Here is a 15737-nt window from a genome sequence, read left to right on the forward strand (position 1 = left end):
ACACCTATAAACAAAATACTTAAGTTACCGTATTTGCACGCTGTTACAAGCATTTGGTGTTTCAAATGCCAATAAACGTCCGTCTGAACGCATTTTTTTGCTTTAAAAAAAAAAAAAAATGCCACTAAACTCAACTGCCTCTAAACGAGTATAAATGACTCAGTGTACATGGACAGATAACAGAGGAGAGTTCAGGGGCTGCTGAAAAAAAATGCCCAAATGCTCCTAAACATCCGTTTATCAGCAGCAGTGTACATGAGGCTTTACTGCATATACAGATGAAAAAAAATATATACATTATCCGATTCCCCCATCCACACACTTTATGGATGGGGGAATCTCTCCCACTGAGCCATTGCATTCTGATAGCAAGGAAGACTTTCCTGCCACCAGTACACACTAATCAGGACTATAGCTATAGCTGGCTAAAAGACAAAAAAAAACAGTAAGTGCGTGTGTGCACTATTTTCAATATGTAAAAAAAAAAAAAAATTGATATCAAAGTGGTAAAATCTAGAAATCGAAGTGGCTGAAGTGAAACACATAGGAGTCTGCACAAGGAGATCACGATGTGAAGCCCTGATCACACTCATAGTAGGATGACAGTTAACCTGCTAGCTAGCATGTTTTTGGATTGTGGGAGGAAACCTGAGCAGCCAACAGAAACCCACGCAAACATCAAGACACCTCTATGCAGATAGTATACCAGGTGAGATTTGAACTCTGGACCAAGAGCTGCAGGGAAGGAGCGCTACCCTCTTAACTAGAAAGCTGTAGAAAGAAGTTCTGACCAACAGTGCTAACATCTGAAAAAGATCTAGATCCCTATATATCACACAGATAAGTCAGACTCAACAACTGGGTATGAAATGCTATGACGTCACTCTGTCTTGTTATGCATCTCTCTTCCAGGTAAGGGTCTCAAAGTATTGAAATCAGACAGACACCCAGACAACTAGCTGTTCTCTTTTTCTCTTCATCTTCTTGACCGTTATACTGCCCTCTAGAGGAGTAGGACACTAGGCAGAGAAAAAGCTTGAACACGCCTATGGGTCAGTCCCTGGGGGTATACGCTCATTTCCTGCTATAGGTATTCCGTTTTCTTTGTGCCAGAAGCCTCCCTTTGAAAATATTCTGAAATTCCCCTGCTTAAGTTGTTTCAGAAGGTGGCCATTACTTCGGCGCGCAGGGTGTCCAAGCTAGTAGCATTGTCTTGTTGCTCACCTTACCTGGTGGTTCACAGGGATAATGGGGTTCTGCGTCCCTGCTGAAGGTCATCTCTGACTTTCATCTGAATGAAGACATTGTGTTGACCTCCCTGTGTCCCAAGCCTAAGCCTCCTAATGAAGGTGCCTTGCACTCCCTGGATGTGGTTCAGGCAAAAAGGGTGTATCTAGCAGCTACGGAGTCTTTTAGGAAATCAGAGTCACTATTTGTCCTCACGGATGGACCTCGCGAGGGGCTGACTGCTTCTGCTGAGACCATTTTTCCAGATGCTGTAGTTCACACTTATTCTAACAAGGGTCAGGTTCCTCCTTTCCCTGTCAAGGTGCACTTTACTCGGGCACTTAGTGCCTCCTGGCGTCAGTAATGCAGGTGGCTACCTGGTCTGTGCGCACATTCACAACGTTTTATAAAGTGGATGTGGTGGAATCTGCGGATGCTTTTTTGGCCGCAGTTTTGCTGGCTGATGTTTAGAGGACTTTCAGGTGAGCTCCAGTTGTTGACAGTTGAGCTCCAAGTTACCTGGTTGGCTATGTTTAGCCTTGGGGGAAGTTTATTTTTTCTGCTGTTCCCACCCCTCATGTTTGACACTGCTTTGGGACATCCTTACAGTCAGGAAGATGAAAAGCTGTGTCCGTCAATGAATGAAAGAGAAAATGGGATTTTTGTCTTGCTGTAAAATCCATTTCTCTGATGTTTATTGAAGGACACAGCACCCGTCCCTCTATGGAGTTGGGTTTTTTCCTTCTGACACTGCTTGTTACAAAACTGAATACCTATAGCAGGAAGTGGGAGTATACCGCCAGGGACTGCCCCATAGGCGTAGTCAAACTTTCTCTGCCTAGTGTCCTACTCCTGTAGGAGGCAGTATATCCCTATGGTCAAGAAGATGAAGAGCTGTGTCCGTTAATGAACATCAGAGAAATGGATTTTACAGTAAGACAAAAATGCTATTTTTTAGAAGGTTAGAAAATAGGGGCTTAGTCTTTTTTTTTTATATTTGTTCAAATATTTAATCACTAAAACTAACTTACAAATGGATACTGCAGATTTCTTTCTGGAAATACTAGTTTTCTGGCTGCATCCGACCTCAATGGTTCAGTGACACATGAAGCATTACATGCATGCAACAGGTGAAAGGTGAAAGTAGAACTCCTTTCTGTATACTCCTTCCTGACCAGTAAAACAGCAAGCACTTAACCACTTAAGCCCCGGAAGATTTTACCCCCATTCCGACCAGGGGGTATTTTGCAATTCGGCACTGCGTGACTTTAACGGACAATTGCGCGGTCGTGCGACGCTGTACCTAAACAAATTTGCCGTCCTTTTTTTTCCCCACAAACAGCTTTCTTTTGGTGGTATTTGATCACCTGTGCGATTTTTTGATCACGCGCTATAAACAAAAAAAAGAGCGTAAATTTTGCAAAAATAGCAATATTTTTCACATTTTTCTATATGAAATTCCCCCCCAAAAAAATGTAAAAATCAAAAAATTTAACATTTTCGGCCAATTTGTTTTATGCTACATATGTTTGGTAAAAAAAAAAAAAAAAAAAAAAAAAAATCACAAAAAGCGTATTTTGATTGGTTTGCGCAAAAGTTATCGCGTTTACTAACAAAGGGAAAGATTTGTCATTTTACAACGCGTAATGGCGGCGATCTGTGATTTTTTTTGCGGTACTGCGACATTGGGGCGGACAGATCGGACCCTTGACTGACATTTTTGGGGTTACCAGTGACATTTCTACAGTAATCAGTGCTATACATATGCACTGTTACTGTAAAAATACACTGGTAGTGAAGGGGTTAACTTTATTTGGGAGGGAGGGGCTGTGTGTGTCCCTAGGGGCGTGCTTTCTACCGTGATTGGCTGTGGCTTGAGCTGTAAGGACACTGATCAACGGATCTACATAGTAGATCCGTATGATCAGTGTTTTTACACGGAGGAGAATGACAGGTGACTTGTTTACACAAGCCGCCTGACTTTCTCCCTCTCCCCCGCCGGTCACACGCGCGGGCGGGGGTCCGTGACCTCGCGGGGGCGCGCGCTCGCTCCCTAGACCCTCACAAGCTAGTGACGTAGCCCTACGTCACTTTGCCTGTGAGGGGCTGACTACCGACGTAGATCGGCGTTAGGCAGTCGGCAAGTGGTTAAAGTGGAGTTCCACCCATTTTAGTGACTTTAGATGTATGTAATCCCCCTTTAAAACGACTTTTACCAATGGAAAGTTTTTTTTTTTTTTTGTTGCTAGTAAATACCTTATTTTCTGCTTTATTTATCCTCTTCTCACTTCCGGGTCCGGTCGGCGATTAAGTCATTCGGCGATTCGCAGTGTGTGCTGGGATGTATATCAGGGCATGAAATCTCGCATTATTACCCAGGAGATGAGCTGTACTGCGTGCTCTGCCCCGCCTCCGCCCCCTCTCAGTGAGCTGTAAGTATGTATTGTATTGAGGCCGTGCTCCGCCCCGCCTCCTTTCAGTGAGCGAGGACTGAAAGAATTATATCCTCATTGAGCTCACTGAGAGGAGGCGGGGCAGAGCACGCAGTACAGCTCACCTCCTGTGAAATAATGCGAGATTTCATGCCCTGATATACATCCCAGCACACACTGCGAATCGCCGAATGGCGTAATCGCCGACCGGACCCAGAAGTGAGAAGAGGATAAATAAAGCAGAAAATAAAAAGGTATTTACTAGCAAAAAAAAAAAAAAACTTTCCATTGGTAAAAGTCGTTTTAAGGGGATTACATACATCTAATTAAAAATTGGTGGAACTCCACTTTAAATGTATCACAAACCTGGCAATTTTTTTTTTTTTTTTTTTAAAAAGGAGATAAATGCATAAAACAGAAGGGTTCCCCTAAGTGTCATGTCAACCAACTGTAGAATAGAGATACAGGAAGACAAGATTATATGCACACTGTAATATATATCTTCTTCGCATCAGTGAGGTTGCATATTACATTAAAAAGCAATAGGAGGGCCAAGAAACCGGTGGTAAACCTGAAGTCTGAGAGTTGTGGTCTCTCCACTGCCCAATAACAAAATCTGTCTGCAAGTTTGAAAGTCATACTAGGTGGGTTAGGAGTTAACATTTCTTTTAACTACAGATTTCTGATGTAATATGCTCTCTGGAGCTGTAAACAGCAAATAAGGAAAAACGTTTCAAGGCAGCAACGATCAGATCTCAGGTGACATTTGTCCCACTCAAGCAAAAATGTCATACAAAAATAATGTAAAATAAATCGCAATGTACATAGTTCACCTGAAGGCGATTTCACCACATTTTAAAATTGGTGCGACCGTGCAGGGCTCCGCCCACACAGTCCTGTCTACCAACACAGCAGATGGCTTGAAGTTCTCAATGGACTGCGAGGGTGCTGAACTGAGCCCTTATAGTTCATCGACACTTCCTCCAGCCTTCAAAACAGGTGTGGAGGAGAAGATGGAGGACATGTCGGCAGGAGCATGACACTGCACCCATGATCCACTTTACCTGCAAAAAAACATGTGCTTTTTTCCCCTCAAAAGGTGAACTTATTCCTTAGGAATAAAAATAAAAAATATGGAACTTCATGTTAGCACGCAACTAACACAACTCTGCTCCCTCTTCATTACCCTAACCTACCATGACACTGTACAATAACTTTATACAGACAAGGCAGCAACAGAATTACCGGTATTATTTCGAACGTATCTGAAATGTATGTGTGACCTATGGATACAAGGATCTGACATTCTTAAAAACACACAACACATGGTTGTATATTGTATTTAAATTAAAAAGAAACCTGCCATTCTCCTGTTCTAAATTCCAAAGTGTCTGAACAATATTTTTAAATATTAGTTTTAAAAAAACAAAAAAGCAGCAAAACTGAAACCCATATATTATAACTATATAAATTAACAGAACTAAGGCTAGGCTCACATCCATGCCTGCAGTTGATCAGAATTTATTTTTGCAATGTGTATTTCACATGTTTTTGATGCGTTTTAATGCTGTGTTTTTTGGTAGGAGGAGGGGGAATGGTTGTTAAACACAAAACTCCTTACCAAAAAAAATATGTACATACATTTAATGTGGTTTCATTGAAGTCTATGAATCCAAAAAAAAAAAAAACACACCATTCTGCATGTCAAAAAAAGTCCCTGCACCTTTTCAAAAAATGCATGTGAATGGGACCCATAGGAAATGTTAAATGGATTAAAGTGCATTTCTGCAAATGCACGAAAAAAAAAAAAAAAAAAACCTGCATAGAGATGAACCTACCCTATAGTAGTGTGTTGTACAACATGTGAAACTAAACCCTCCTATCCTTTACAGCCAAGAAAGCTGCCATCTTAGCCTCTGAACCACAGTTAACATGATCCTTGATACATGATCAGACGACACCAGCCATTTGATGGCCTGTCAGATTGGTGATTGTAAGTTATCATGCCTTCAATGTAACAGTTTTGGGAAACTGTTAAATCAATTAGTTTGGTTCTACTTTAAGGGAACGGGAAAGGGAATTAATAGTTTATCTATGGTAGACACCCTCCAGTGTTGGTACTTACACGCAGCTCGTTTCTCTCTTCATCCTCTCAGAGATGGGAGAGAATGCCAGTCCCTCCAGTTTCCCACAATATACTTGTTCAGTACCTGAGTGATCAGTTGGCAGGTCCAAACGCTGTCATATGTGGGTGGATGCTAAGCCATATGTGGGTGGATCCTAAGCCATATGTGCCCCTGATTTGGGCATGACCTGAAACTGACACAGGGATTGAGGGAATGGGACACAATACTTTCGCTAGTGAACAGGGGATCATGTACAAGCCATCAAATCTTTTCTGCATTGTCAAATTACATACTTTCTTTAAGAAATCCAACACTGATTTGAGGTTAGCGAAGAACCGTACATTACCATAAATATGTAGTGTCCTATGCCAAGAGTAGGATGCATTACCAGGTTCCCACCATAGTGTTGCATTTATTTACTTATTTATCTTTGTTACCAGAAGGGAAAATCTGATTGCAACCTGGCCAATAAAATAGTTCACTAAGCTTTTTGAAGTCAAGCAAACATCACAGACATCCTGATTTCTGTTTCACCATTTCAAAAGGACAGCCAGCTTGCAGATAACATCTTAACTGTGGATACCTACACAATACATGCAATGAACTGCAAAAAAACACCAGATAAAAAAAAAATATGACTAAAATGACTCTAAACCTATAGACATTTTATTGCTTTGGATCTATTCTGCACCTCTAAGGGCCCATTTACTAAGAAGCGGTTGGTGTGGGCTGTGAAGGTACAGTGAGTTGTGTTGTGAAATAGATTGCATGGTTTACCTTTATCATTTATTTTTGTAACTATTGAAAAGTCAGAAAACAATTCATTCATCTTCAGGCAACGTGGTAATGAAAACAGTGGTGTGAACTGAACTCACAGGACTCAAAAAAATAGTCTCATCTATGCCTTTAAACAGCTTTGGTCAAATCTGCTCATCGCAACCCAACGTATACAGTGTGAATCTGCCCTAAAAAGGACATGAAGGAATATGCCAAAACCAGCAAAAGGAACCTGTGTACACCCATGCAAGTTCCTGCACCATGCTAGCCGAGATTCCATCCATGTATGGGCAGGCTGACTGGATCAACTTCGGTACAACCAGCCGGTCAGATTTTTTTTTTTTTTTTTTTTCTACATACGAATACTTAAATCGTTGTGTTCTGCCAGCAAGGAAGACTCTGTGCACCCCGCCTGCTGGCAGAACACAATAGGGCTGCAGGAGGGATTCCACCATCAACACTTAATGGGGGAATCAAGTATTCTTTCCTTTCACCCATGGTGGAAAGAAAATTAAATCTATAGGCTGCTTTAGGCTAGCCATACACTGTTCGAATCTTGGCCGGTTCAGCAGGGATTGGCCGAGATTAGAACCATGCAAGGGCTGGCTGAATGTACCAAGTTAAATAATCAACTTGGGTAAAACCAGCCTGACGGATTTACTTGCAGTTATTGCTAGAAGCGCCTACATTCAATAGCAATAATCACTGTCTTCTGGCGGAAACGGCTCCCATCTCCCCCTGGCCCCGGGAGAATACAACAACATGGCAGGAGGGATTCCCCTGTCAGCACTGTATGTTGGGGGAATTGTGCGAATTTCTTTTTCTGCAACCCAGGGTTGCAGGAAAGAACTTTGCACCGTCTATGGCCTGCCTTAATCATGGATCCTCCTATTACCAAAACATGCAGCTAATTATCTTATCCTCTGTATTACAGCTATAGGCACCCAAAATCTAATTGTTTTCTGTTTAAGATCTTATTAGCTTTACAACATATCTTTTCAGAAGAGGCATTTGTTACGTATGTAATAAAAACCTCATTGTAAGCCTTAGCCGTCTTTTATAGACATTGTTTTATGATGTGATTTGCAGGCAAATCTTTGTGTCATTACAAGCTACTAGGATGACAAAATGCTCCAATTACTCCTGATTTTGCCAGCTCAGAAAAGTTATTTGTCTGACCCTCCTGGCAACAAAAAATGCTAATCACTTTCTGCTTTTGTCTTTTGGGTAGCGTGTGAACTTTAATCCCCAAAGGAATGTCAGAGAAACCCCTGCATTAAGAACTTGCTTATATTTCTGTGAGAAAAGTCAGCTGGAAGAGGGAGTGGTACGAGTCTGAACCACTACAAAATGTTATGAAATCAGTCCCTTATTACTTACCATCAGTTATTAACTTGTAACATTTTTAGTTCATTCAGCTAAACATTATAAATTAAGACCCCATTCACACTAGCGCGACTTGGTCGCCTGACAAGTCGCCGTGGGTCGCCTGCCATTGATTAGCACAGGACCCGTCCTAATAGGAGCGACACAAGTCGCTCCGCCTTAGAAAAAGGGTCCTGTACTACTTTGGGGCGACCTGGAGGCGACTTGCATTGACTTCAATGATATGAAGTCCGTGCAAGTCGCGCCGAGGTCACGACTTCACAAGTCGCCCCTGTCTGAACGGGGTCTTCTACTCATAAGGAATGAACAAAATGTAATTCTTTCGATCCAAATCACTCATGTAGAAAATGTTAAAATACACAAATCATATTAGACCTATGGCAACATCAAAAAAATGCACTAATTGATTTGATACGACTATTCACTTAATGCTGCCAAGGCAAACACATTTTGATGTATAAAACAGAGTTGTGTATATGTCCCAATTAATGCCAGACAGTAACAATCTCCCAAAAGCTTCAAGCATTAAAGTGTAAGCTTCATTCTTATTCAAGACATTTTTCTTCATTTTTAACATTCACTACAAATTTAGGAGGGGGATATAGAGGAAAAAAACAAAACAAAAAAGTACATGCTTTTTATACCACGTGGGTAAAACAAAATTCTTAACATGGTTAAAGAGGTTCAATCACAATGCAAATCTCCTGTGATGAAAGCAAGCATTCCGCCTTGACTTGTGGCACATATTCTAGTTATGAGGCAATGAAGCAAATCCGCTAGGTCACTGCATGTGGCACAGGAGCCTGTTTTCATTTGTGACAGTCCATTTAAACAAAGCCATCAACAAAGTTCATTAACCTGAGTCAGTACAGCTTAGACCACAGAGCAGCAGTCCCACAAAAGAAAGACATCCCCTACACTGGCTTAATTGAATGCATACATAACAGTTATAAATGAGAACAATCTCAGAGATCTGACAGTCAGCTAAAGAAACCCTCAGGGACAATGCATATAAATCTCAACAGTTCATTTAAGGCCAGAATCAGAGAGATGCCAAGAAAGATTTGCCTAAACATTCTTTCTGGGATATTATTCAGAGGAAAAGAAAACTGTTAGAAGTTATAATGTGTACACCAAAATCAAAGAAGAAAAAAAACAAACATGCTCTAAAATCTACTGAATCCTCTAATGAATTTGTACATACTCTGCCACAAGACCCGATAATAGAAAGGTGCAAATACTGATGTTACATTATAATCAGAAGCCATTATCCACCAATATACAAATAATGGTAACCTGGGAATCTTCTCTTCCTCAGGATGCACACAGAGGAAATGGACAGTGGAGACAATTTGTCATTCTACACAATGAACTATTGTGGGGTCACAATAGGATCTAGGGCCAACATAAATGCAAACGCCTCAACAAGCAGAAGACCGTTCAGGAACCACTGTGCCTAACAACTCAGCAGAGTCCCATTATACTCATTTCACTCCTGTCTGGGGAATCACTGCTATAACCACCCAAGTGTATTGGAGTCTAATAACTGCACAGGCACAGACATGGCCCCAAGTGTGCCATCAAAACTAGATGTAATCTTTTCCGTCAGATCACACATTCATTCCATTGTCAGGAACCAGACCTGCCAGGTGCCTCCCAGGGGTCAGATTACTGCAAGGTGTTCACACCTTGCAGAATATTACTAGGGAACATCACTCAAGTGCTGACAGTGTAACCCGACACTTGAGTGCTGCTTAAAAATCAGCCATTGTGTCAAGTGTCAATACTTGAGGCACACTAAATCCTACTGCCATCTATTTTTCCCTTGTATATGGGCAATTCATTTGTCCAAAACAGAAGGCTGGTACCTGCCCTACTCTCCAAAAAAAACGTAATGCTGACCACTTAATAAAGTTTCTAACTGAAACCATCAGGTGACTTTTCTATCTAGACTGCCTGACTTCTGATCATAATTAATTTCTGTATGCCTTCTAAAAGACATGGTAACACAAATCAGCTGACAACACAAAACTTCCAGCAGAGAACGATTTCTGTCACCAGTGCTGTAAAATGTCCTTTATTCTAAAAGCATGATTGCACCCCAACCAAGGATTAGAATCCCTCCCAGATTTCTACTAAATGGGTCCTACTTTAGAAATGTGGCTTCATTACTGTCCTATGGACAATGACATCGCTGAGAGAAAAACTCCAACAGTAAAGCCCCGTACACACACGCAGATCGTCGTCATACAAATGTTCGTCTTTTCTCCCCGGGATGTCGGTGTCTGTTGAAAAGTGCAAAGACAGCACAAGGACAGCACAAGAATTTTGTCTGCAGACTTCAGCTGACTGCAGAAGTGATGTCATGTAATGGTTAACTTTCCCTGTGTTTTTTATTTTCTGAGCATGCCCAGTCTTGCAAATCTGCGGTCTGTCGGCCGAATTCTGTACTGACAGGCGAACAATCGTCCGTTCTGGTGTCCGCAGACAAAAATTTTCATGTTTGCAAGAAAGACTTTTATCCGCGGATTGTGCGCAGACAGCTGTCGGAGGCACCATACTAACACGCGTACAATCGGCAGATCTTTCGTCCGCCGACGTTTGTATGCCGACGATCGGTACGTGTGTACGGGCCTTAACACCGACAGAAAGCTGAGGATAAAACCCCTGCCAGCTTCTTATTGGTGTCTCTATCCCATGCTGGGCCCCTTCCTGTCTGGTGAAACCGTTGTCACTGTAACCGCGTATAATGGGAAATCCATGGGCAGTAAAAACCAGGGGTTCTAATCCTTCACTTAATTCAATTTTTTTTTTTTTTTTAAGGTTTTAGCTGAACGTATACTTGAACAATGCCGAGACCATCACATTGGGAGAAAAACTTTGCCAGCAGGATTCTGCTTTAACTAAAGAATCAGTCCACAAAAAAAAAAAAAAAAAACTGAAGCCTGTTTATATTTTTTAACTCCAGTCAAATTCCCCAGAGTTTTCGCAGAGCTCCCCATGCTGAGATTCCTGGCTCTGTGTCACCTAGCCCAACTTAGGCTGCACAGTCCTTAGACCTTCTACTGCAGGAGGTACTTGGAAGGGTCATAATGGATGGCACTGTGCATAACCAAAGGTGAACATTAACCACTACACAAGCACTACAGAATGTATTCCAAGGCTTAACATAAGTACACACAGGTTAAACTGGCAATGTTTTGGGGGCCTTAATGAGTCGCCCTGGGTAAAGGGACACAGCAAAGCCCCGAAATGTTGCCAGTTTGACCTTTGTGATATTATGTGCCAATAATAAATCATGGAAATTTGTCCTGGTGGTGACATCCCCACTTCTCTGGTCACATTTCCCAAACAAGAATAAGAGCTCCTCTTCAAAAGCCACAGGTGGAAGTTCCTCCTAGGAACCAGAGATCAATCCAGAGAGAGAAAAGAAAAATACACAAACATGGAGGATTTCCTTGCAAGCATATACAAAAATCTCAGCCTTCGGTGGGGAGACTCTATAAATAAAAGCAGTCTATCCACATTTTCATCCTGGAGGAAACCTTGAAACAATTGTCAGGTCTCAGGGAACCCCTGCCAAAATGTATATCAGCAGCTCAGGGGTGCATACAACAAAAATTCTCTAACAATCATGAAACAAAAAAGGAGACTCAAAAAGAAACGCTGACAGAAAAGTGTGTTGTATTCTCTTACACTAGTGGTAATGAAGGATTGCCCCCTTATGTTGATAGTCCATGCATGCAGATCAATCCACCAGTGCTCATGGAGCCCCTGGCAACCCCTAGAGCAGCCTTTCAAACTTTTTACCCCAGAGCAATCGTTGAAATAATTTTAGGTCTCAGGGAACCCAAGCTTAAAATTGTATCTACATTTTAGAGTCAAATAGCATGATTAGTATGCAGTTAATAGAGACAGTGGAGACAAAAAAAAACACAAACATCTTGCACTCGTGATCAGCTAAAAAGGGACCCTTAACAACGTCAGTAAAAAATGACCACCTTTCATTCTAAGCCATTGTAGGACAAAGATTAATACGTCACTGATAACTTTCCAAGAAAGCCCTAGCAATCTCTGAGGGAGTCAGGAGTTCCAGGGACAGCTGTTGAAATGCTTCTCTAGAGTGGTGCAAGTTGTCAAAGTCTGCTGTGGAAGAACTCTAGTATTCCAGGGACCCTGGTTGAGAGTGTCCACTCCAGAGGAGCCCTAGTGTTCCAGGGAAAGTCTTCCCTGGTGTGACCCTAGTTGAGGAAGAGAATGAGCCCTTTTAAAGTCTGCTTCAAAGAAATCCTACTTGGCAAAGTCTGCTCTGGAGGAACTCTAGTGTTCAAGAAACCCTACTTTATATGAACACTAGTGTTCCAAAGACCATGGTTAGGAAAGTTTGCTCTAGAGGAATCCTAGTTGGAAAAGCCTGCTCTGTAGGAACCCTAGTGTTCCTGTGAACCTGGATAAGAAAGTATGCTCGACAGGAATCCTAGACATGAGTGCTGTGGAGGAACCATGGGGTACAGGAAACCTTAAAGTCTGCTCAGGTGGAACCTTGTTTGTGAAAGGCTGATCTTGATCATCTCTATTCTCTAGTGCTCTGGGGAGTCTGGTTGAGAAAGTCTGCTCTAGAGGAACCCTAGTGTTCCAAAGACTGTGGTTGAGAAAGTTTACTCTAGATGAGGAACCCAAAGTTGTGAAAGCCTGCTCTGTAGGAACCCTAGTATTTCTGTGACCCTGGATAAGAAAGTCTGTTCTGAAGGAATCACACACAAGTGCTCTGGAGGAACCCTAATTTTGAAAGTCTGTTCTGAATCACCTCTAGCATTTTAGAGACTGTGGTTGAGAAAGTCTGCTCTAGAGGAATCCTAGGGTTCCTGGGACCCTGGTTTAAAAGCCTGCTTTAGAAAAACCCTGGTTGAAAATGAAGAGGAACCCAGTTCGCAAAAGTCGGCTCTGGAGGAACTCTAGTTCTAGTGTTCCGGAGACCCTGGTTGAAAAGGTCCACTCTAGAGGAACCCTAGTCATGAAAGTCTGGTCTAGAGGAAGGGTGGATTTTCAGAGACCCTGGTTTAGAGTCTGCTCTGGAGGAACCCTAGTTATAAAAGTCTGCTCTGAGGGAACAGTGAATTTACAGGGACCCTGGTTAAGTCTGCTCTGGAGGAACAATGGAAGTCCAGGGACCCTCGATTTAGAGCCTGCTCTGGAGGAACCCTAGTAATAAAAGTCTGGTCTAGAAGAACAGTGGAGGTCCGGGGACCCTGGTTAAGAGTCTGCCCTGGAGGAACCCTAGTTATTAAAGTCTACTCTGGAGAAAAGAGTGAAGGTCTGGGGACCCTGGTTGAGAGTCTGCTCTTGAGGAACCCTTGTTATGAAAGTGTGGTCTAGAGCAGTGTTTCTCAACTCCGGTCCTCAGGGCACACTAACAGGCCAGGTTTGCAAGATATCTGAAATACATCACAGGTGACATAATTTGCTGCTCAGTGATTGCAGTCTGCATCTCCCCAAGGTAATAGTTCAAATCTGGCCTGTTAGTGAGCCTTGAAGACCGGAGTTGAGAAACACTGGACTAGAGTAACAGTCAAGTTCCAGGGACACTGGCTGAGAGTCTGGTCGGGGGAGGGGGGGGACAGTGGAGATCCAGGGACCCCACTCTGGAGAACAGGGGGAGGGTTGAGAATCTGATCTGGGGGACCAGTGGAGGTTAGGGGACCCCACTCTGGAGGACCGGTGGAAGTCCGGGGACCCTGGTTGAGAGTCTGATCTGGGGGAACAGTGGAGGTTCAGGGACCACACTCTGGAGGAGGTCCTGGGACCCTGGCTGAGAGTCTAGTCGGGGGGGGCAGTGGAGATCCAGAGACCCCACTCTGGAGAACAGGTAGAGGTCCAGGGACCCTGGTTGAGAGTCTGATCTGGGGGACCAGTGGAGGTCAGGGGACCCCACCTTGGTGGAAGTCCAGGGACCCTGGTTGAGAGTCTGATCTGGGGGACCGGTGGAAGTCCAGGGACCCTGGTTGAGAGTCTGATCTGGGGGACCAGTGGAGGTCAGGGGACCCCACTCTGGAGGACTGGTGGAAGTCCTGGGACCCTGGTCGAGAGTCTGATCTGGGGGACCAGTGGAGGTCAGGGGACCCCACCTTGGTGGAAGTCCAGGGACCCTGGTTGAGAGTCTGATCTGGGGGACCGGTGGAAGTCCAGGGACCCTGGTTGAGAGTCTGATCTGGGGGACCAGTGGAGGTCAGGGGACCCCACTCTGGAGGACTGGTGGAAGTCCTGGGACCCTGGTCGAGAGTCTGATCTGGGGGACCTGTGGGGGGTCAGGGGACCCCACTCTGGAGGACAGGTGGAAGTCCAGGGACCCTTGTTGAGAGTCTGATCTCGGAGACCCGTGGAGGTCAGGGGACCCCACCTTGGTGGAAGTCCAGGGACCCTGGTTGAGTGTCTGATCTGGGGGACCAGTGGAGGTCAGGGGACCCCACTCTGGAGGACCGGTGGAAGTCCAGGGACCCTGGTTGATAGTCTGATCTGGGGGACCAGTGGAGGTCAGGGACCCTGGTTGGGAAGACATACTCTAGAGAGGTTGGAGGAAGTTTTGGGGTACAGAGCCATGCTGCTCACCTTCCATCCAGCAGAGCTGTTGCTGTCACCCTTGTCCTTGAAGTAGGGGACACTCTTGACCATCCAGTCGTAGATCTGGGACAAGGTAAGCCTCTTCTCCGGAGAGCTCTCTATGGCCTGGCTGATGAGGTCGGCATAGGACAGGTTACCCCAGGCATTGCGGCGGGAGGAGCTGCTCTTACGGGGCTGCTGGGCTCCCAGGGGTGATGGGGATGAAGAAGGGGACAGAGATGAGACGTTCTGCGGGGCATGGAGTCCTCCTCCTCCTCCCCCGGGTTGTTGCTGTTGCTGGTGGGGCTGAGGCTGTAGCTGGTGAAGCTCCTGACACTGGAAGTCCCCGCACACCCCCAGCGCCTCGGCCGGGTCGTAGTCCTCGCTCTCCTCCAGCAGGCTCAGGTTACTCATGAAGTCCACATTGCCCGGGGCACCGGAGGAGGAGGCGGCGGAGGGGGGCTCCGGAGCCGGGGAAGAGTTGGCCGAGTTGCTGGGGTTGAAGTCCGGCCGTGGCAGCGGCCAAGTACACGAGCGGGGACGGGAGAGGGGCTCGAAGTCCGGGTCTATCTCCACCACCTGCGGCGCCTCAGCCATGACGGAGTCGGACACTTCTTCTTCTACAAGAGTTTCCCGTCAGGAAAAGTTTTCAGTCACTTCATGAGAGCTGCGTCACCGCCACAGCCGCCTGCGTCACACACTACCGACCGTCCGACAACCGGGCTGCCGCTGCGTCACCACAGGCAAGGTGTAATGCGTCACCGGCGCTGCGCTGCTCCGCACTCGTCGGCGGCCGCCTGTTGAATGTCTGACTGAAAACTCCGACCTGCCCCCGGCAACCAGCCGCAGTTTACTGGAACCCACCGTGTGTGTCACGCGCCGGGTCCCTCCCACTTCGTCAAAGTTGGGCGGGGACCTCACTGACAGAACGACTCTCGGAGGAGGGAGGTGGCGTCGTCCAATCACGGCGCTGCTTCCAATGTCTCCGCCCGCCCCACCTTTCCGTGCGCCACGCCCTCACCTATCCCGGCCGCTGAGTGGGCGGGGAGGAGGCGCGGACTGCACGTTGGCTGACCCTTTACCGTCCGGTCAGGAGGTGGGGGAGCGAGCTCTGTGATTGGCCCGCGTAGTTCCCGGCCGGCAGCGAATGGGTTACGCGTGATTCTTGCCAGATACCTGGGCCCCGCCCCGG

The 15737-nt window shown here is 45.2% G+C and overlaps 1 protein-coding gene across 1 annotated transcript in view; it reads right to left on the bottom strand.

The window, feature by feature from the left end:
* Positions 1-15427, bottom strand: part of FOXO1 (forkhead box O1) — a 90211-nt gene extending 74784 nt beyond the window's left edge. The window contains 1 exon segment of the mRNA XM_082247296.1: positions 14555-15427. Coding sequence (XP_082103422.1) covers positions 14555-15142 — 588 coding nt within the window. The 5' untranslated portion in view covers positions 15143-15427.
* Positions 15428-15737: the final 310 nt, after the last annotated feature.

The sequence above is a fragment of the Pelophylax lessonae genome (assembly GCF_965119305.1).
Source record: "Pelophylax lessonae genome assembly, chromosome: 2".
Taxonomy (NCBI): domain Eukaryota; kingdom Metazoa; phylum Chordata; class Amphibia; order Anura; family Ranidae; genus Pelophylax; species Pelophylax lessonae.